At 39.0% G+C, this 23,309-nt stretch overlaps 2 protein-coding genes across 8 annotated transcripts in view; both read right to left on the bottom strand.

The window, feature by feature from the left end:
- The window catches only part of LOC129475042 (zinc finger protein 674-like), a 981,285-nt gene that overhangs the window by 428,926 nt on the left and 529,050 nt on the right, over nucleotides 1-23,309 (bottom strand).
- The window catches only part of JADE3 (jade family PHD finger 3), a 149,798-nt gene that overhangs the window by 54,536 nt on the left and 71,953 nt on the right, over nucleotides 1-23,309 (bottom strand). For 4 of the 7 annotated variants that reach the window (XM_055266879.2, XM_055266878.1, XM_055266881.1 and 1 more), the window contains exons 2-4: nucleotides 18,587-18,643; nucleotides 17,735-17,814; nucleotides 5,272-5,429 (exon numbers count right to left, since the gene is read on the bottom strand). In XM_055266879.2, coding sequence (XP_055122854.1) covers nucleotides 5,272-5,429; nucleotides 17,735-17,814; nucleotides 18,587-18,632 — 284 coding nt within the window. In that variant the 5' untranslated portion in view covers nucleotides 18,633-18,643. Of the gene's footprint in view, nucleotides 1-5,271; nucleotides 5,430-6,715; nucleotides 6,822-17,734; nucleotides 17,815-17,938; nucleotides 18,013-18,562; nucleotides 18,646-23,309 lie in introns of those variants that run through there. The other 3 variants (XM_055266883.2, XM_055266882.1, XM_055266885.2) reach the window with 3 other exon arrangements.

Below are 23,309 nucleotides of genomic sequence, written 5' to 3'. Positions count from 1 at the left end.
ATTTACATATATATGACTACAGGTCAATATTCCTCGGGAACATAAAAATAAGACATAAAAATACATAGACATAAAAATTTCCAACAAGATATTTGCAAGTCAAATCAAGCAGTATAAAAATATAGTATAATCCCTGATCAACTTGGTGTTATGGACTGAATTGTGTCACCCCCAAAATTTAACCCCCACTGTGACTGTTTTTGGAGACAAGGCCTACAGGAGGTAATTAAGCTTAAATAAGGTCATAAGGGAAAGGCCATGTGAGCACACAGTGAGAAGGCAGCAAGCAAGGAAGAGAGCCCTCACCAAAACTGAACTCTGCAAGACCTTGATTTAGGACTTTCAGCCTCCAGAACTTTGATAAATAAATTTCTGTTGTTTAAGCCATCCAGCCTGTGATATTTTGTTATGGCAGCCCAAGCTGACTAATACTCAGGTTTGCTCAAGCAATGCAAGGCTGTTTCAATATTAAAAAAATCAATCAATGTAATCTATAACGTTAACAGGCTGAAGAAGAAAAAAAATCACCTGATCATATCATTTGATAGGGATCATTTCAGTTGACAAAATTCAATACCCATTTATGAAAAAAACTACCACACATTAGGAGTAGAGGTGAACTTCCTCAACTTGACAAAGAATATCTATGAAAAACCCTATAGTTAATATCATACTTAATATATTGAAAGACTGAAAGCCTTCCGCCTAAGATTGGGAACAAGACAAGGATGCCTGCTCTCTCCACTGCTATTTGACATACTACTAGACATTTTAGCTACTACAATAAGGCAAGAAAAGAAATAAAAAGTAAACAGATTGGAAAGGAAGAAATAAAACCATCTTTATTTGCAGGTAACATGATGGTCTACACAGAAAATCCTAAGGAACCTCTTTTTTTTTTTTTTTTTTTTTTTAAATAAAACTGCCAGAACTAAGTAATTCAGCAGGGTTACAGAAAACACAAGATCAACACACAAAATTTGGTTGTATTTGTATGTACTAGCAATGACCATGTGGAAACCTAAATTATAAATACAATACCATTAACAATTGCTCAAAAAATTTTAACACTTAAGTATAAATTTAGCAAAATGTGTACAGGACTTGTACAGATGTCAATTCTTCCCAAGTGATAAAGGTTTAATACAATCCTTATGAAAATCCAGCAAGATTTTTTGTATATATGGAAAGCTTACTATAAAATTTGAATGGAAAGACAAAGAAAGTGGAATAGCCACAGCAATTCTGAAAAAAGAATAAAGTGGGAAGAATCAACTTACTTGATTTTGAACTTTGACCTATGCCTCATATCTTACACAAAATTAATTCAAAATGGTTCATGCATTTAAATGTAAAACTATAAAACTCTTAAAAGAAAACATAGAAGAATATTTTTGAGACATAGAGCTAAGTGAAAAGTTCACAGCACGACATTAAAAGCATGATCCAGAAGAAAAAAAAATCAATAAATTGAACTTCATCAAAATCACAAACTTATACTTTGTGAACGACCCTGTTAAAAGGATGAAAAGTCAATCTATAAATAGACTGGGAGAAAATATTTGCAAACCACATATTTGACAATGGATTCATATCTCAAATTTATAAGTAATTCTCAACACTCAATAGTAAAAAAACAAAGAATCTGATTAGAAAACAGGAAAAGACAAAGATACATTTCACTGAAAAGGGTATATGGATGGCAAATAGAAAGCTCTGTCAAAAAACCTTAAGACTAGCTCCTAGTTAAAAGGCAAGTCTGAGAGTAACTTCATACCATGGGGCTAAATAGGCCTGAATTTATATAGTACTTAAAAATGTTAATTGAACTCATTTGATTTTGAAAATCTGTTAAAGGACATGAAAACAAATTATTTATTAATGTTCCAATATAATTTCATATCACAAAGATTTAATTTTTAAGGTGACTTACAAAATTCAGAAAGTAAAAATCACGACATAGTTTGACCCATGCAAAATGATGATAGTTAAGGGTTGCTGTGATAAGCAGCTTGGTTGAGGAAATTCGGTACTCCAAATAAAGTTTAGGTACTCCAATCAAATCCTAAATATGTTGAGCCTCCAATATGGCTGGCTCACATTGAAAGCCAAAAGAGAAATCCAAGGAAGATGATAAAAGTATGGAGATTTCCATTAAATTCAGGAAATGAGATAAACATATTTCATAACAAAATTGTTCTCGAAGTGTCATCTCCAGACTAGTGGCATCAGTATCGTGTCGGGAGTTGTTAGAAATGCAAATTCTCAGACCTCACACCTCAGATCCACTGAATCAAAAACTAGGGGGGAGGTTAAGAAATCTGTTCTAACAAGCCCTCCAAATGATTCTGATGCACCCTAAAATTTGAGAATTACTGTTCCATAGGAAAGGCTAGATACTACAGTACAAGTCTTATTGATATTTTCTAAAAAACAGAAACTGATATACCTACCAAGAGCAACCAGTTAAGGATTTCATTAAGGAATTCAATATGATCAATAATTTAATAGTCTGCCTTGTTGTTCCATTAAAATTAAAGAGTTTCGTATGATAGGCAACGAACTATGGGAAACAGAAGAGATTTACCAACAATTCACAGCACTTATAATGGTAAATATTTGAAGCCCTTGGAACAAATATTAGAGCACTGAAGCCACACATGAATTAGGAAAGCACATCCTTATATTTGAAAACAAGTTAAACTCTTTTAGTTTCTAAAATTACTGTTGTTCTTAGGCTGAGCGCAGGGGCTCACACATTTAATTCTAGCACTTGGGAGGCCGAGGCGGACAAATTACTTGAGGCTAGGAGTTTGAGACCAGCCTGGCAAACATGGTGAAACCCCGTCTCTACTAAAAATACAAAAATCATCCGGGCATGGTGGCACATGCCTGTAACCCCAGCTACTCAAGTGGCTGAGGCACGAGAATCACTTGAACTCAGGAGGCAGAGGTTGCAGTGAGCTGACATCATGCCACTGCACTCCAGCCTGAGTGACAGAGCAAGACCCTATCTCAAAAAATTAAAAAAATGAAAATAAATTACTGTTCTTAAACTGTTGCTCCATTCTTGCTACCCTACTTATCCATGGCTCACTTATCAGATAACATTTTTAAAGTGGTACAGGGGACATTTTCCACTCAGCCTAAAAGATTAAAATCACCTCCAATGAGTAGACAATTGATACTGACTTACCAACAAGACCAAAGTCAAGATGCTAGTCACACTCAATAATCCTCGGAGTATCAATGGAATGGTGATGGTCAACTCAGCACCAGGGCTGCTATAGTTGTATAAAAATACTGACAACAAGGACATGAAAACACTCAACTCCTATGTTCATTCATGATGCTACTCTGATTTTTAGGGGGCAGGAGATCGTGTTGATGATGAGCCAGTGAGTTTTGGGACATGTGCTGAGCAAGGCTGTGGAGCTTTCCTTAACAGAGCATAGGCAGCCTCTCTGTGGGTAGGACAACCTCTGTGGGTAGGACAGCCTGGGTTTCTAGAAATGATTCCAACAAGCATTTCTGGAGCATGACTAGGTCTTAAAAACCTAGCACTAGGAGCAGAGAATTCAAGGATGTTATCTCTGCCCTTAAAAAAATCTAATATGTAATAGAAATAGATGGGTGTACAATAAGATCTGCAACTTCTCACAGTAACCAGCAGGTCCCACTAGCCTCTTTATTTGGCACTTTACATTCTACCCATTCATTCATTCACTCAAACTTTTACTCAACATTTTGTTTAATGCCAACCTTTGTGTAAAGTATTGGAAACACAAAGACCAGAAAGAAAAAATGGCTTCCAAAACCAGTCGCTACTCTTTAGCTCAACTTATTACTTATTACTTCCTCTGGCAGAAAAGTCCTTCTCTCCTCTTTCTACAAAACCAAAGACCTCTCCTATTTCAATTTTCTTCTCAGGTCTAATGCAAATGAAGGCCATGTGCTTATAGTCAACTTAATCATTCAGTAATCCCCTTTTATTTGGGTTTATGCATTTTACAAACTCTATGTTTTTGGCCCTCTATTTACAGGTACCATTACTCTATGTTTTTGGCCCTCTATTTATAGATACCATTACTTTAAGACCCTAATATATATATAACACATATATATGTTATATATGTACATATATGTTATATATATATATATATATAACTTTCCACAGGTGTTTCTATAGTTTGAATGTGTCTCCAAAAGGTTGTGTATTGGAACCTTAATTCCCAATGTGACGGTGTTGGGAGTTGGGGTCTTTAAGAGATAATTGGGTATTGAGGGTGAAGTGCTCATGAATTGACTAATGCTGTTCTAGCAGCAGTTAGTTCTTGTGGGAATGAGTTCCTGCAGGAGTGAATTAATTCTCACAAGAGTGGGTCATCATAAAAGTGAGCTTGGCTCACTCTTGTGATCTCTTAAACACATGTTCACTTGTGCTTCTTCTTTTCTCACATGTCATGACACAGTATAAAAGCCCTTCAGAAGCTGCTGCCATGCCCTTGGACTTCCCAGTCTTTAGAACTGTGAGCCAAATATTTCTTTATAAATTATACAGACTCGGCCAGGCGCGGTGGCTCAGGACTGTAATCCCAGCACTTCGGGAGGCCAAGGCGGGCAGATCATGAAGTCAGGAGTTTGAGAACAGCCTGGCCAGCATGATGAAACCCTGTCTCTATTAAAAAAATACAAAAAAAAATTAGCTGGGCATGGTGGCGCACGCCTGTAATTCCAACTACTTGGGAGGGTAAGGCAGGAGAATCTCTTGAACCTGGGAGGCAGAGGTTGCAGTGAGCCAAGATGGTGCCACTGCACTCCAGTCTGGGTGACAGAGCGAGACTCCATCTCAAAATACATAAATAAATAAATTATACAGACTCGGGTATTGTTGTAACAACAGTAAACAGACTAAGACAGGCATTATGTAATTAATTTTGTTTCTCTCAGAAGACTAATAAATGCTACTGACTGTTGAGTCAAGACTTGGAAATTCTTGTCTCCAAAATTTTATCATAATTTCAGATTGGACTTCAAATGGTTTTATCCTATGGATAATGGGCACATACTATGTCCCTAAATACATGAGCCTGACTTTACTGCCTATTATAGCCTGGTAAAATCTGCCACTGGTCTGAGTGAATTGTGAAGATGGTATGTGACTTTGTACTATAAATGCATATTTAGCCACTCTAAGTTTCTCCCCAAGCAGCAGACAGATAAACATGAGAGCATTCATTCCCTAAGTCAAAGGTGCAAGCATGCAAATACCTGAGAGAAGGCTGTGGAACAGTGTCTGGACTGGCTGGTACCTGGACTCCCTTTTCCCATTCTTCCTTCCATGTATCAGCAAAGAGGTAATAGCTATCAGGATTAATATGGTGAGAATCTGGAAGTTTCATGGCACTGATGAGGTCCTTCCGGAATACCTGGAAAGATATTGCACATATCTTGAGAAGACCATCACTATGCAACTGATACCATTCAATGTTCTTTTAAAAAGACCATTCCCATCCACTCTACTTCCAACAAGAGAAACATCTCTAACTTCCTAAATGGCCAGATCAACCTCTGTTTGGAAAGGTTTGAAGTACTGACAAGGAAGCCAGCTTATTTGGGATTTAATAAAGGGTAATACAGTCCTTCCTGAATTATTTTCTTGGGTTCTCTAAATTTAAACCAACAATACAGGTTACTCAAAACAGTTTGTATAAAACAATCCTTAACTTTCTTAAATTAAGCAACAAATATCCACTGATAGTTAATAATTATTTGGGCATCATCTCATTTTAAAATTTATTTAGAAATAATTTGACTTAAAGAAAAGTTATCAAATAGTAAAGTTTCCATATATCCTTCACTTAGTTTCCTCTAATTGTTTACAGTTTACATAACCAGAGTTCAATTACCTAAACCAGGAAAGTAGCACTGCTATAATACTATTAAACTAATGTATAGACTTCATTCAAATTTTCACCGTTTTTCTCCCTAATGTCTTTCTGTTTCAGAATTTAATTTTATTTTTTTGAGACAGGGTCTCACTATGTTACCTAGGCTGGAGTGCGATAGCGTGATTTTGGCTCAGTGCAACCTCTGCCTCCCGGGCTCAAGTGATCCTCCCACCTCAGCCTCCTGAGTAGCTGGGACTACAGGCACATACCACCATGCCCAGCTAATTTTTGTAATTTTTTTTCTTGTAATTTTTGTAGAGGCAGGGTTTCGACAGGTTGCCCAGGCTGGTCTCAAACTCCTAAACTCAAGTGATCTGCCCGCCTTGGCCTCTCAAAGTGCTGGGATTATAGGCGTGAGGCACGGTGCCTGGCCTTAGAGTGTCTTTAAAGAGGCAGTGGTTAAGTAGTGGTGGCAATTTCCAATTTGCTAAACTACTATCTTTGGGAAAGACAGTGCTGTGGGAAATCCTCCCTTAGTTCTGGAAAGTGTTTGTCAACATCCTAAAATATTTCATTATTTTCCAAGTGATAGTCTTTATAAAATATATCAATTGATTACAAAATCATGCTTTGGGCTTGACTAATAATGAATAATGCCAAATGATCTAATTACAAAGCATAAGCCGTATCTTCATACTTGACACAACTGCTTATGAAATCTGCTCTACATAGTTTCCTAACCTGAAAACATATTGCAGTGGATTGAATGGTGGCCTCCAAAAAGATATGTCCACATCCTAGTTCCCAGAAACTATGGATATTACCTTATTTGGAAAAAGGGTCTTTGCAGATGTAATTAAGTTAAGAATCTTCAGGTGAAGATATCATTCTGGAATATCCAAGTGGGCTCTAAGTCCATTGACAAGTGTCCTTACAAGAGAAAGGTGGAGGGAGATTTGAGATGGAAGAGGAGGAGGTAGTATGATCATGGAGGCAGAGATTAGTGTGATTCATTGATCCACAAATCAATCAATGCTGACATCCACCAAAAGCTGGAAGAGGCAAAGAATGAATCGCCCTTAAAACCTATGGAGGGAGCACAGACTGGCTGATTTTTTACTTTTGGCCTTCATACTGTGAAAGAATAAATTCCTACTGTTTTAAGCTACCTCGTTTGTGTTAATTTATTATAGCCCTAGGAAACTAATACACATGTTTACCAAACAGAAGAGTAACTTGAAGACTATAGACAAAGGTATACAAAAGCAGAGGCCAGTGAAATGTGGTCCTTGTCTATGGCTTCAGAAATACTCAAACCTGGCCGGGTGTGGTGGCTCATGCCTGTAATCCCAGCACTTTGGGAGTCCGAGGCGGGTGGATCACGAGGTCAGGAGATCAAGACCATCCTGGCCAACATGGTGAAACCTCGTCTCTACTAAAAATACAAAAATTAGCCAGGTGTGGCGGCGCATGCATGTAGTCCCAGCTACTTGGGAGGCTGAGGCAGGAGAATTGCTTGAACCCGGGAGGCGGAGGCTGCAGTGAGCCGAGATTGTGTCACTGCACTCCAGTCTGGGTGACAGAGCGAGACTCTGTCTCAAAAAAAAAAGAAAAAAAGAAATACTCAAACCTCCACGAAGGTGAAGTCTGGGAAACCACCAACCAATTCATACCTGTTTTTCTTAAGCAAATGAAAACTGAATCCAATGACTATTATAATTTTCCCTTCCCCTTTAGAGAAAAACAGGCATATGATAAGCCTGATTTCAATTTTACAAGCTAGCCAGATTAAAGAGCATCAGATCTAAGTTTTCTAGAGAAGCATTTTTACTTAAGGCAGAGTGTGAGAGACTGCCTTATCTTGCTATAGAAGTCAAACATCTCAAGCATGAGACAGAACATAAAATGCTGAGTGGATGGGAATGTCAGTTCAGTACTCAGGCAGAAGATATCTGCAAAGTGATATAAAACATATTTACCAGACTGGTCTCATTAACCTGCTTTTGATAAGAAAAGACATTTTTAAAGTTTTTGAACCGAAAACAAAATAACTATAGCAAATCCCGATTAGTGAGAATTTTATATACAGACAGTGGCACACACATACATATATATTTGTATATATTTTCATAAAGAAACAATAAAAGAATAAACCAAAAACTTAACAAAAAAGGTTAACTCTGCAGAGTGAGGAGAAAACAGGGAGGGGAGAGAGACTTACAGAAAAGTTACCAAAATAGTTGAGCTGAATCTAGCTGGATCTCTCAATATATTTTGTTTTACAGTTTGAAGTCTGAAGCAAGCAAATATTTCATATAATTAAAAAATCTTAGGCCAGGCGCAGTGGCTCACACCTGTAATCTCAGCACTTTGGGAGGCCAAGGCGGGTAGATCACAAGGTCAGGAGATCGAGACCATCCTGGTTAACACGGTGAAACCACGTCTCTACTAAAAATACAAAAAATTAGCCGGGTGTGGTGGCGGGTGCCTGTAGTCCCAGCTACTAGGGAGACTGAGGCAGGAGAATGGCGTGAACCCAGGAGGCGGAGCTTGCAGTGAGCTGAGATCGCACCACTGCACTCCAGCCTGGGCGACAGAGCGAGACTCCATCTCAAAAACAAAAACAAAAACAAAAACAAAAAATCTTAAAGCAATATGGGTCTGGGACAGACCACCTGGATTGGTATATTGGTTTCACTACTGAGTAGCTTTCAGCAAGTTATCCAAATTCTGCGTCTCAACTTATCTATAAAATGGGGATAATAAGACTCACCTCATAGGGGTTGTTGTAAAGATTAAATGGGTGAACTTGTATAAAGGACTTAGCACAGTATGGAGCTCACAGTAATTTCTAAATAAATGCTAGATGGTGTTATTTTATTATCATCACCATAGCATTCCTTCTAAAATCAGAAACAAGTATATAACTGAGTTCTTCCCTATAGTCCACAAAGTAATTGTTGATGGGGTAAGAGAGATATGAGTTCACAGCTCAGTTAAAATGTGCATGGTTTGGCTCCCAAAGACACAGTTCCCAAGCAAGAGCCCCATCAAGAACTTTAACCAATGTTCCAAAGGCCACAAGGTAATGTAGAAACTTCACAAAATAAAACACAGCCATTTGTTGCTAAATTAAAGATAATGAAGGAGAGATCCAGATGCTGACCCTGACCTTTCTAGGTAATGAAGTTGAGAAGTTTCACAAGTTCTTAATAGTGTGTCTATTTTATATGCACTGGTAGTTTTCCCAAAAGTTCCTGAAACAAAAAGGCTTTGTACTTACCAGATAACTGTTCATTTATGGTCAAAGAGGGGATTCACTGGCTAACATACAGTCCAGAAGCTATGCCAAGCCCAACACTGTGTGCACATCTGGCCTGTCAGATGCTTGCAGAAACAAAGGAGGCCTCACTATGAATTCAATTAGAACATCAATGCTTAACCTGCCAGAGCCACAAAATGAAAATGCCCTTTGCAGACAACTCTGGCTTTTATTGCTCTCATTAACATCTCTCAGTTGGCAGTTTTTTAAAGCACAGCTCTTCTGAACATTTGTGTGACATTTTTCATAGGAAAAGTCAAAACATTAACTTCCTGTATGACACTGTCTGGTCCATGTGAATAAAGCAGAGAGATTGATCAATTTTGATTCAGTCACTGAAATCTGAAGCTATACATAACTGACCACAAACTAACATGTCACCCCAAAAGCATAAAACAGCCACAAACTGGTAATTACATTTAAGCAAATGGAATTAATTATAATTATACAATCTTTAGGCAGAAAAGTTGTCAGGTTATCCAGAAAATCAATAGCAGAGAAAACTTAGCAAAGAACACTGTGCCTAAAACCCTTAAAAACTCTGTTCTTGTTGTGTCAAGACATTGCATCCCACATTGATTTTTTTCAATGAATCAAAAAGCTTATGCGATTTCTAAATTTAAAACTTTAAAACCCATGGAAATATTTTTCAAATAGTTTAAAATAACTCTCAGGTTTCTTATAAAGAATAAACAGAACGTTTTGATGGCTATGGGCTAACACCAACTGCAACATCAATTACCATAAAGCAATGTACCTTTGGGTTGCTTAAGTTGTATTATTCCCTTTCCCCCATATCAAACAGAGGTGTAATGGAGAAGGGGGAGCAATGAAGTCTGATTTAGAGATCTGAGCAATTTTAGCACAAGAAATAACATTTGAAGGCTGCTTTGCAAATTATTCTCCCTTCCCTCAATGTCCCTTTTTGTGTAATAAGTATGCACTTGTAGCTCAGTGCTTTTTATCTGCTGTAGGTCAGAAAACCAAGTAATTAAGCTTGTTAGAAATATAGGTACAATGATGTAAACAGGCTTTACTAGAGAGTATGTGGTGCTCTCCATTGAATTAAAATATATGAGCTTTCATTCTGTTGCTATGAAAGTCTTGGATAATAATGAGACTCCAGGCCTATAGATGATATGCAGTCAATGTTTTAAGACAGGTTGATATGTTTTACACACCAGACTAGTAGTCTAAAATGTCCTAGCTTTTGATAAAGAATGGAAGACTTTTTAATAGTCTCCCAAAGTGCTGGGATTATAGGCATGAGCCACGGCGCCCAGCCAGTTACTATGTACTTTTTCTAGGGATTAAAAAAAACAACAACAACTTTACGAGTATGGGCCCTTTTAAGAATCAGATAAGGCTACTATCTCAGAAAAAAAAATTAACAAAGAACATACCCTTAAAAATCTGTATACAATTTCCAGAAGGTACACAAAGCCCCTGAACCATACAGGGGATTCACATATCCCTAGGAAACTCTTCTCTACAGGATAAATTAGAGGGAGATTTGCACAAGAATCTCACTGATACACTAGATATCAAAGAAAAATATGTATCTTTTAATGCAGCCAATTAATCCTCCGCAAAAGGGATAATTTATATTGCATGTCAGTGACTAATTCCCGGTAAAATCATAAGGCTCAAGAATTCTGGTTTTGTCTCAGACCTGTAGTCAGAAAACAAAAAACAAAACAAACTCCCGTTTTTATAAGAAGCAAATGACAGGACAGGCAGCAAATTAACAAATTTTCATGAACCCACCAGAGAAATGAATCACAGCACAAATAGCCAATTCAGAGAGACAGGTGCCTGCAGGGAGACACAGGGTAGAGCATTTGGTTACCTGTGGCAGAAGCCACAGCAGGAACATTAAACTAGAAATTTTGAATCGCTGGATGCTGCGTGGGGACTGATAAGAGAATATGAAGTTCCTGGGGGCTGCAGTTATGGGAGGGGGTCCCACTCGCTTGCAAGCTTTTTCTTCAGGAACCCAATTAGGCTCACACAGGGAAGCTGGGGTGGGGGCAGGGCTGGGGCAGGGGCGGTACCTGGAGAAAGCACCAGAGTGGTGCTATCTGGGTACTTGGTGCCTAGTGCCCTGGTTCCCTTACTAAACAAAAGGCTTCATCTGCAGGGGAAGGGTATTAAGTGAGGGCAATGGTGTAGTTTCATTACTGCCGGGAGAAGGGAAAAGCATCCAGCCTCAGCCTCCCTGTGTTACCTAACTGGCAAAAAGGTAATCAAAGGAGAGAGAACCTGAAGGACAAAGGCTGAGAACATCAGAAGATACCTGCTACAGGCCAAAGAGGGAATAGAGGCAGGGGAAAAAAGGCTCTACCTGAAGACTACCTTCCCTACCACCACTTCCACCCCCAGAAACAGGACCACTATGCACCCTAAAGACTAAGAAAGAGTTAATGAGAAGATTAGCGAATACTGCCCCTCCCCCATACCCACTACCACGCTAAAGCCTCCAGGGATAATAACACTGGCTAACAGCTTGGGAGAGCTGCAAGAGACAAAATTCCTATGAGGACAAGCACAAAGAGACCTTGAGCCAAGAGGAAAGACAAAAACAGCGTCACTAGAAGAATTTGAAGTCTCTGTTACAGCAATAACAAATTTCAAACACGCTCATATATTGCTGGTGTGACTGAAAAATGATGAGCCCCTTTGGAAAACAGCCTCGTAGTTCTTTAAATAGTTAAATGGTTAAGTAGAGTTACTATATGACCCAACAATTCCACTCCTATGTGTATAGTGAAGACAACTGAAAACGTACGTCAACATAAAAACTTGTACCTGAATGTTCATAGCAGAATTACTCATAATACCCCAAAAGTGGAAACAACCCAAATGTCCACCAACTGATAAACGGATAAACAAAATGTGGTGTACTGATAAAATGTAATACCATTCAATCATAAAAAGAAATGAAGTGGCCAGGTGCGGTGACTCACACCTGTAATCCCAGCACTTTGGGAGGCCGAGGTGGGCGGATCACCTGAGGTCGGAAGTTCAAGACCAGCCTGACCAACATGGAGAAACTCTGTCTCTACTAAAAATACAAAATTAGCCAGGCGTGGTGGTGCATGCCTATAATCCCAGCTACTCAGGAGGCTGAGACAGGAGAATCGCTTGAACGTAGGAGGCGGAGGTTGCAGTGAGCCGAGATTGCACCACTGCACTCCAGCCTGGGCAACAAGAGTGAAACTCTGTCAAAAGAAAGAAAGAAGGGAGGGAGGAAGGGAAGGAAGGAAGGAAAGAAAGAAGGAAGGAAGGAAAGAAGGAACGAACTAATACATGCTACAACATGAGAGGTGAAAACACTATGTTCAGTGAAAAAAGCCAGACACAAAGGGCACGTATTGTATGATTCCATTTATATGAAATGTCTAGAATAGGCAAATCCATAGAGAAGGAAGGTAAATTAGTGGTTGCCAGGGGTTGCAGGTAGGGAGATTGGGGAATAACTGCTAATGGGTAAGGGGTTTCTTTCTGAGGTGATGAAAATGTTCTAAATTATGACTGTAATGGTTACACAACTCTGAACATACTAAAACCCACTGAATTATACACTTAAAATGGGTGAATTGTATGCTACAAGAATTATATTTCAAGAAAAGATGTTCAAAATGGTTTTTAAAAAACGGTGATTATTGGGGCATCAATGCACACCACCTGAGAGGTCCTGATGTTCACTCTCTCCCAGCAATAATGAGGCACCTCTCCTCCTCAATGTGATGTCGGCAGACTGGGTAGGGAGCCTGGGCTGTCACCATCACTGATCAATAAGGTGGTACCTTCACTACCACCATACCCTCCATCATCAGTGGGGGCAACGAGGTGGTGGGAATTTCCACCTCTATGAAGCAGTAGAGACTCCCCAGCCCTGCTTCCCAGAGAGTGAGAGCTAGGATGGGGAGCTTAGGAATTCTACAACAGGTAGTAGAGAGTCAGGACCCCTCTTCCCCACTGGCCTGGTTATAGCAGAGGACTACTAAAACAGAAGATTTGAATAAGACTCAGTGTCTAACGACATAATACTAAAAAAGTCCAGGATACAACTGAAATTCACTCATCATACTAAGAACTGGGAATGAGAAGAGACAATCAACAGGCATCAACACTGAGATCCACAGATGTCAGAATTATCTGACAAGGATTTTAAAACATCCATGATAAAAATGTTTCAACAAGAAATTACAAACACTTTTGAAACAAAAAAAACAGAAAGTCTCAGTGAAGAAATGGAATATATATATATATATATAAAGAATAACCAAATGGAAATTTTAGGATGGAATAATGCAATTACTGAAATAACAAACTCATAAGATAGGCTCAACCAATGAATGGAATTAACAAACAGAAGACAGAACCAATGAACAAGAGAAATTATTCAATCTGTTCAACAGAATATACACTGAACAAAAAAAAGTGCCTGAGGGACCTGTGGGAAAATAACGAAAGATCTACCATTCATGCAACTGAAGCCCCAAAAGGAGGGGAAAAAAAAGGTGGAGGTGAAAAATATTTCAAGAAATAATCGCTGAAAATTTCCCAAACTTAGTGGAAGATATAAATCTACAGATTCAAGAAGCTGACTAAAGCCCGAAGAGGATAAGCCAAAAGAAATCCATGCCCAGGTACATCATAATCTAACTTTTAAAAACTAAAGACAAAGAAAAATCTCAAAAACAACTGGGAAAGAAATGACTACCTAGAGGAGCACAACCTATTTGAATGGGGGCAGATTTCTCATCAGAAACCATGGAGGCCAGAAGGAAGTAGCACAACATTTTTCAAGTGCTGAAAGAAAAGTACTGTGAAACCAGAATTCTATATCAAGTGAAAATATCCTTCAGGAATGAAGGAGAAATCAAGACATCCTCAGATGAAGGAAAACTAAGCGAATTTATCACCAGCAGACCTATCCTAAAATAATAGCTAAAGGAAATTCTTCAAACAGAAACAAATGAACAAAAAAGAAAAATGGGAACATTGGAAATAAAGAAGCAGACCAATGTCATATTTCTTAGGTGAACCTTAAAACAATTGTTTGAAGCAAACAGGTGCAGCAAGTAGGGCCAGGAAAACCAGAAATTGAGAGAAAAGTGATAGTCTGCTATCAGAAATAGGGCATAAACTGATGCTTTGAAAAAAGCAGCCAATGGCGGCCGGGCGCAGTGGCTCACGTCTGTAATCCCAGCACTTTGGGAGGCCAAGGTGGGTGGATCACGAGGTCAGGAGTTCAAGAACAGCCTAACCAAGATGATGAAACACTGTCTCTACTAAAAATACAAAAATTAGCCAGGCGCAGTGGCAGGCACCTGTACTCCCAGCTACTCGGGAGGCTGAGGCAGGAAAATCACTTGAACCTGGGAGGCGGAGGTTGCAGTGAGGTGAGATCGCACCACTGCACTCTAGCCTGAGTGACAGAGCGAGACTCCGTCTCAAAATAAATAAATAAATAAAAAGCAGCCAATGGCAATATTGCTTCAGTTTCAGAGGCCAAATAGGAAGAATTCACAGTGGTTCCATCTGATTCCTCAAAGGCTGCCTTCAGACTCACCTGTGAGTAGTGTGTGCTTGTCACCTTTGCCAATTCCCACTTACTTTTACTTCTCTTCTTTTACCAAGGGTTCCTACCATATTCTCCTTGCTGCCTGGGTTCCCAGCCCCTGTTCAATTCCAGGTTTGTTCTCTCTATTCTTGAGTTTTGCTCTCACTCCATTATGGAAACTCTGATTATAACTACTCATGAGAAAACACTGGTGCTGTCCTATATTTCTTAACTGCCAAAGTTTCAACAAATGTTTACTATATAGTTATTGTACCCTACATAATATGTCCAATGCATACTGGTTAATAAAACAAGATTCAGGATGAATAAAAACTTGAATGTCAGTTCTGCTTTTTTTAATGACCCTGGGCAAGTAACTTCTCTGAGCCTCATCACCTGCAAAACAAACAAACAAAAAACCAGAAAGTACCTACTTTATAGTGTTACTGGAGGAATAGAACAAGAGTATATTACTTCCCTGATGTGCTTGATTATAAAAATCACCTGAGTCACTTTTTAAAATCCAGATCCCAGGCACTTTTCTTGGAAATACTAATTCAGTAGTGTCACAGGGTGGGGTAAGTCTGGAATCATTATTTTAAACAGGCATCCAAGGAGAGTCTCATAATTGTTTAAATTTGGGAAACAAACTATTTAATGTAAAGCTTTTGGCACATAAAACTTCAATAAACGGTAGCTATGAGAGATAGGTATGATAATGTCCATGTTATGCTGACAAATTATTTCACAGAGATGAAATAAGCCAGCAAAGCAGAACATGGGATCAAGCTCTTCTAATGCAAAGGCTAGTTTTGTCCCACAATATCACCAGGTTTTCCTTTTTATAACAGAATATTAAATCTAAACGAAAACAATTTGCTTTCAGCAGCCCAGGTCCCCTATCCCTTGCAACAAAAAGACTACTATTACCACTGCCTGGGAGGCAGTAGGCCTCAAAACCCAAAGCCCTTGAATTGCCTTATGTCCTAGAACCAGCTGTCCTTCTAAAAGGGTAAGTAGCGAGGTTTCTTTCTCACCATTCTGTAGTCAAAGTCTCCTTTAGACAGATGGGAAATTTCTTCCACTCCTGTTTATGTGTGTTATATTCCCTAAGTCTTTCTGTATGACATGGACATATATAAATAAACTCTTACATTCTATTGTGCCCAGAAAAATCCCTGGCAAAAGAAACAAATGAAAAGTGACCTCCAAGGAAGAGAGAAATGCTCTCTGGTGGATATACCCAAAAGTAACCCACAAAGAGTCACTCCCTTTCTATTAAGGCAGTGGGACCTGTGACTTGCTTCTAAACAACAGAATATGGCAAACATGATGGGATGTCATTCCTTTGATTAGGTCACATTATATAGCAAATGTGATGGGGATGCCACTCCCATGATTATATTATGTTATGTAACACTACATCTTAGCTGACCGGAGGGAAAGACTCTCCTTGCTGGCACTGAATAAGTATGCTGCCATGTTGCGAGAGGATCTATGGAAAAGGCCATGTGGCAAGGAACTACAAGTGGCCTTTAGAAACTGAGAGCTCTCTCTGCCAAAAGCAAGAAGGAAAACAGAAACCTCAGTCCTTCAGCTCCAAGGAGACAAATTCTGCCTACAACATGAGCTTGGTGGCAAATTCTTCCCTAGGCAAGCCTGCAGATGAGAACACATCCCATTTTCCACAGTGATTTCAGCCTTGAAAGATCCTGAACAAAGAACCTAGTCACATCATGCCCAGATTACTGACCCACAGAAACTGAGATATAAGTGTGTGCTGCTTTAAGACATGAATTTTGTGATAATTTGTAATGCAGCAATACATAACTAATATATTCTCTGTTCCTTTATAGCTAAAGAAGTCTACTCATAGTAGAAGTGAAGATATACAAGGTCATTTCATCATTTAATTATCACAGAGCAAAGTCTGTAGGATCCACTAAACCATTATCAAGTCCAAGGGGAACCCTGGCACTTTGCTGTCCTTTGTGGAAAAGATGACCAGCCTGATAAGGATTGACCTATTCTTTCTGGGCCAGCAGTGATCCAAAGGCTGTAAGGACCCATCACAGCTTCACAGACCATGACCCATATGATCTTTAATGTAGTCCATCTACAACCTACTCACCTATCCCTTTCTGTACTATCTCTCCTCACCTGCTAACTTAGCTTTTCCCAATCATAGGCCAGGAGATCTCTAGGTCCTTCTCAATTCCCCTAGTCTGGCTCTCTTTGACTTCCTGGTTAGGGGAGGAATATTCTAAAGCCAGGCACTGCGTGTCATCACAGTGTGAAGATGACTGAAATCACAAAATGAAATCACAGTGTGAAGATTATTGTTCTCCTAAAGGAGATAGAAAATGAAATCTTTCTTGGAAAACAAGTTCATCAGAAAACAAGCCTACCCACTGACACATTCTTTATTTTTCACATCTTCACATTCTGGGTACTGTTGGTATATAGTTAGGAGGCAGCCATTTATCTTTTTAAAAGTTGTCTTAGTTTATTTAGTATTGCTATAAAGGAATACCTGAGGCTAAGTATTTATAAAGAAAAGAGGTTTATTTAGCTTATGGTTCTGCTGGCTGGAAGGTTCAAGACTGGGCAGCTGGTAAGGGCTTCAGGCTGCTTCTACTCATGGTAGAAGGCAAAAGAGAGCTAGCATATGTGGAGATCACATGGCCAGAGAAGAAGCAAGACAGAATGGGAGGAGGTGCCAGACTCTTTTTAACAACCAGCTCTGAAGGGAACTAACAGAGTGAGAAACTCACTTACCCCCCTGCACTGGGAGGGCATTAATCTATTCATGAGGGATATATTCCCATGATCCAAACATCTCCCATTAGGCCTGCACCTCCAACATTGGGATATAATTTCAACATGAGATTTTGGGAGACAAGCATCCAAACTATAGCTTAAGCCTAAAAATTGAGAATATGATCTCACCTCAGCAGGTTTCTTGTGTTCATTTGGAATTTTTGACTTGATCCTATACATTGAGCCAGAAGTAAAGGAAGTGGAAGGACCTGTAAAAGATAATTAGAAAAAAATACTGAGACACATTACCTACTAATATAACTAAATGTCATAAAACTAAATGTCATCCAAGAGAATATGAAAAATATGATGGAGAAAGCAGAGAGCTCATACCACTGAAGAAAACAGTCAAACTGCACTGAAGAGTGCCTCATAATGGAGTTTAGTGACATTTATAGATGATCTCCTATAGTGCAAAAGCTTCAACAATGCTAAGGATGAGATTATCTGATTTGGTATAATCACACCTCATAATGTTCTGCAATAACACAGTTCATATTCCACTTGAAGAAAAAGTATCTCCAAAAACAACTGGAAAAACTACAAATGTGGAGCAAGTAATCTGTGTATCCTTCAGCACTTCCCCAAAGGCTATTGCTAATAAGGTTACTGCCTTTTACAAATGATGATTGACTCACAGTCAAACACTTAGTACCTAAGCTACAATTAGAATTAGGGCCTACAATTTATGCTCTTGTACTTTTCTTCTTTCTAGAGAAGCTCTGTTAAAGCATTACTAGATTTGGCTTTTGTTGTTTAGGTAAATGAAAAGTGAAAAGTTATATGCCACACACAACCAATTCTTCTAATTTATCTATCTCCAATGAAATTTAAATAAGAAAATGGTGCCCTGAATTTTCCTTCTCAGAAACATTTTTTAACCATTGAAAAAAGCATGAAATGGCTTATCCTCAAATGAAAGGAAAAATTCCCAAGGGATATAGATAGAAAGGTTACCAGCTGCCAGCCGGTTCTACTCACTCTCGTCTGAACTGTCACTGCTGCTGACAGGCCTATGGCGTTTCATCCTGGAGCATCCTGGGAAAAAGAAAAACACTGAATAAAACAGTTCACACACACCCATCCCAGAGGGCAGTCAACACTGTCCCACGGATCCCAGAAATAGCAGCAAGCAAATCATACAAACTGAATGATTTTTGTTAAGAATATTCTCAAATGACTTAGAATAATGACAGAAGAGTACTACCAAATCTTTCAATACAAAGCATGTCAAAGACTAAGAAAGGCCACATTAGCCTCAGGAGGAAGCCCAAGCCACAGATGAGTGGTACAGCACTAACTGGAGGCTCAGATGTGGCCACATGGCCACTGTCCACCAAAACAAAGGGTTGGGCAGCCATGGGGCCATAACCAGCCAGTCATCCCCAGTAAGAGACGAACAGAAAAGAAAAAGTCAGTCATGAGGGCAGGGCCATCAAGAGCCAAGGTTGAAAAGCATGAGACATAGTTGGCTGAAGAAAGAACAAGTGAGGCACATCCACCTTTAAGAACACGACCACACTGATTTTCTGCCTGCCCTTTATCCCTCTCTCACTCTCTTCCTGTCCCCATATCCCAAATAAGTAGCCTAAAGTCATACTTATATATACACTACAAGGAATGTTAAAGAAAGCTCCTATACTGTGAAGAGTAAATAAAAATGCTTTGGACTAAAACTTCTAACGGTTCAAGTGTACTTCCCTGAGTATGGCCAATGACAGATAAAAAAGAAGCATCACCCTTCTGGGAACACACTAGCACTGGAGTGTAAGAAAAAAGGAAGACACAGTTAAGCACTTTAAGTCACAAAGGAAGTGCTGAAAATGTAAACTTGAAAAGACAGCAATACAGTCAGCGACTGACATTCTTTTATGTGCCACAACATACAACATGCTACCAGGGGCTATCATGATTTCATAATGAATAAAGGTCAGGGCTACTGCCTTCAAGCTATTTACAATCTACTGAGGAAGTAGAAATCCAAGTACAAGGCCACTCTGAGCAATTGAGAATAGCAGCAACAAAATTGTACATTAAAAAGCTTATAGAGTTCCACTTCTGGCATAACGGTGTGAGCAGCTCCATGGACGACCCTCTTCCCAGCGAGACTGGTGAAAGTTATTTCAATTAAAAAAAACACAACCATTTAAAGTCTCTGGAAATGGTTGTAAGGGCATACAGCAAATGAAGAAGTACTTATTCAAGAAAATCTACTAAAATTCATAAAGCAAAGTCAAAGTCTGCAGTATTTGTATCTAGAACCACTTCCTCCATCTTCCCTCCCAGCACAGATCTCATGCCAGAGTAGGGTAACCAAGAACACAGGGTTCCTTCTACCCCAGCTCCAAGCTCCTTTCTTCCTGGGAAGAACAGGATGTCGGCATCTCTTATCCTGTTCCCAGCTATTTTTGCTGAGGCTACGTTCCAGGAGAATGTGGCTGAGAGGTGGGGGCTCCCTTCTTCCACCTAGCCCCCAACTCATGGGATGGAGGCTATGCCTTGGGTGTGCCACCAAGAATACCAGCGCCTCGATTGCTCTGGCGTTACCTTGTGGGGTGGGGGTTCTATACCAGAAGAGGCAAACCTGGGAGACCTGGGGCTGACACTCAGAGGGGGAAGCTCACCATTTGTCTCCATCCACTGCGCCAGAGCTGTGGCTCAAAGATTTTTCCCAGGGAGAGAGGCAGGGCATAGAACAGGGGGCTTCAATTCTCTTGCAATGAAACTGACTTCATTTGCAACTGAGTGTACAGCAGTTCAAGCCTAGGCTGCCTAATATGCCAGAGAGAACCAGGGAAAGAGATAGCAGGGAAAGAGCCTCTTGGTGTCAGAAGAAATCTCAAACACTGATCTCAGGAACTATCTTCAAAGGAGCTGTAATTTGATTGGATCAGTTTGTGGAGCAATTTATGTTCCAGGACATGATTAAAACAACAGAGCAGCTGGGAGTGGTGGCAGGCGCCTGTAATCCCAGCTACTCGGGAGGCTGAGTCAGGAGAATTGCTTGAACCCGGGAGGTGGAGGTTGCAGTGAGCTGAGATCGTGCCATTGCACTCCAGCCTGGACGACAAGAGTGAAACTCCATCTCAAACAAAAACAAAAACAAAAACAAAAACAAAAACAAAAACAAAACAAGAGCAACCAGTCAACAATTAGTAGACCATAACAGCATGGTGTGGTCAAGTAAAGAGACAGCCAAGGACAGCCTCACCAAAACCACTGTCATCCCAGGGTGACTGTGGGCATATACAAGCTTGTACCCCCGAAGAGCAACATTAGAGGCTTCATACTGCAGGGTGAGAATGGGGGTTGAGGAAATAGACTTCAATAAAATAATCCAGCCAGTTACTAAAGCAGTAAAGAAGCAAATAATAATAAAGAACCCTGGTGGAGGGGTAGTACCCACAATTGTTACAATATATTATCCAAAATGCCCAGTTTCCAACAAAAACTTCAGAGATATGCAAAGAAACAGGAAAGTATGACCCGTACAACCACATGTCAGATTTAACAGGCAAAACCTTCAAATTAGCCATATAAATATGTTTGAAGAACTAAAGAAAGCCATGATTAAAGAAGTAAAGGAAGGTATGATGACAATACTTTACAAAACAGAGACTATCAATAAAGAAATAGGAAGTATAAAAAATAACCAAATAGAAATTCTGGTGATGAAAGCACAATTGAAATGAAAAATTCACTGAAGGGCCTCAACAGTAGATTGAACAGGCAGAAAAAAGAATTAATGAACTTGAAGTGGGTCAACAGTGATTAGGCAAGTTGAAGAACAGATGGAAAAAAGAAGAATAAACAGTTTCAGAGAAATGTAGAGCACCATTAAGTTCATCAACATATACATAATGGGAGTACCAAAAGGAAAAGTGAACAAGAAAGGAGCAGAAAAAATATTAGAAAAACTCCTCAAATTTACTGAAAAACATTAATTTACATATTCAGGAAACTCAAAGAACTCCAAGTAGGATAAATGCAAAAAGATCCAGAAAGAGATTCCTCATAGTAAAATTACTGAAAGCCAAAGACAAGGAGAAAATCTTGAAAGCAGCAAGGGAAAAAAAAACAACTCATCACTTATAAGAGAACCCCAATAAAATTAACAGCTAACTTCTCAGAAACAATTAAAATAGAAGACAGTGTGAAAACATATTGTGTCCTTTGGTGATTGGTTGCACATATCTGTGAATATATTAAAATAACTGAATTGTATACTTTAAGTGGGTAAGCTGCATGGTATACAAATTGTATCTCAAAGCTGTCATTTAAAAAACTAATAAAATTAGTACAAGAATCAGGACGATTAACTAAGGTTCTGTTTGTCCTACAGTCAAAGTCAATTGAATATTTTTTAAAAAGAGCCTCCCATCACATAAATTTTTGGGGCTACATTTGGCTCTCTGGTGCAAAATTTCATTCAAATCTCTTCTGAAACGCAAACAAAACCAACAGTAACAACAAGACACTTCCTATTAAAAAGTAGTAGTGGGGAATTTAAAGTCACAGTGAATGTAGAAATTTAAGCAGAAATAAAAGTAATAAATTTTCTAACTATTCCCCACTGAATGCAAAGATCTACTTAGAGTAGCACTTCATTTATCTGATATCATGGGGATGTTGCATATATAAAAGTTGTTCAGATACATAGTATACCCAAACGTATAAAATCCTATTTTAACAGAAGCTTTTCTAAAACACCTATTTATTAGTTTTCTAATGTTACAGTGACAAATTATCACAAACTCAGTGGCTTAAAACTACATAAATTTACTATCTTATAGTTCAGTGGGTCAGGATTTTGACACAGGTCTCACAGAGCTAAAATCAAGATGTCATCAGGGCTGCGTTCCTTTCTAGAGGCTACAGGGGAGAACTCATTTCCTTGCCTATTACAGCTTTTAGAGGATACTCTTACTCCCTTGATCTTGACTGTCTTCTTCCATCTTCAAGGCAAGCAACACTGCATCTCTCTGATCCTGTTTCTGTCATCACATCTCATTCTTTGACCCTTCTGTTCTGCTTCCCTCTTCCACTTTTAAGAACCCATGTAATTACATTGAACCCACTCAGATAATCCAGGATAATGTCCCTATTTTATAGTCAGCTAAATAGCAATCTTAACATATTCATAGGCTGCAGAGATTAGGACATGGACATCTCTGCCTACCACAACCTGATACACAAAATGTAACTCAAAATGGATCACAGACTTAAACGAAAAATGTAAAATTATAAAATATTTACAGAAAGCATAAGAGAAAGTCTTCAGGATCTAGGGCTAAGCAAAGAGTTCTCAGACTTGATATCTAAAGCACGATTGGCAAAGAAAAATGTGTTTTCATAAAAATTAAAGACTTTTGCTCTCAGAAGCATATCCAGGGCAACTTGAATCTATGCTGCTGGGTTGTGGTCTTCAAACTTGGCCCAAATAAACTATCTACTTATATTTTTAAAAAACTTCTGTTCTGAGAAAGACCCTGTTAACAAGACGCAAAGCAAGCAACAGAATGGGACAATATTTACACATATTACACACATGTGTAATATCAAATGCTGGAGAAGATGTGAAGAAACTATCACTCATACATTGCTGGTGGGAATGTAAAAAGGAATAGCTACTCTAGAAAATATTTTGGTCACTTCTTAGAAATATTATACATGTAATATTTATTATAAAACACTTATCTGACAA

This window comes from Symphalangus syndactylus, chromosome X, assembly GCF_028878055.3.
Source record: "Symphalangus syndactylus isolate Jambi chromosome X, NHGRI_mSymSyn1-v2.1_pri, whole genome shotgun sequence".
Classification (NCBI taxonomy): Eukaryota; Metazoa; Chordata; class Mammalia; order Primates; family Hylobatidae; genus Symphalangus; species Symphalangus syndactylus.
Note: the sequence above shows the minus strand (reverse complement) of the source record. Positions and strands in the feature narration are given on the sequence as shown.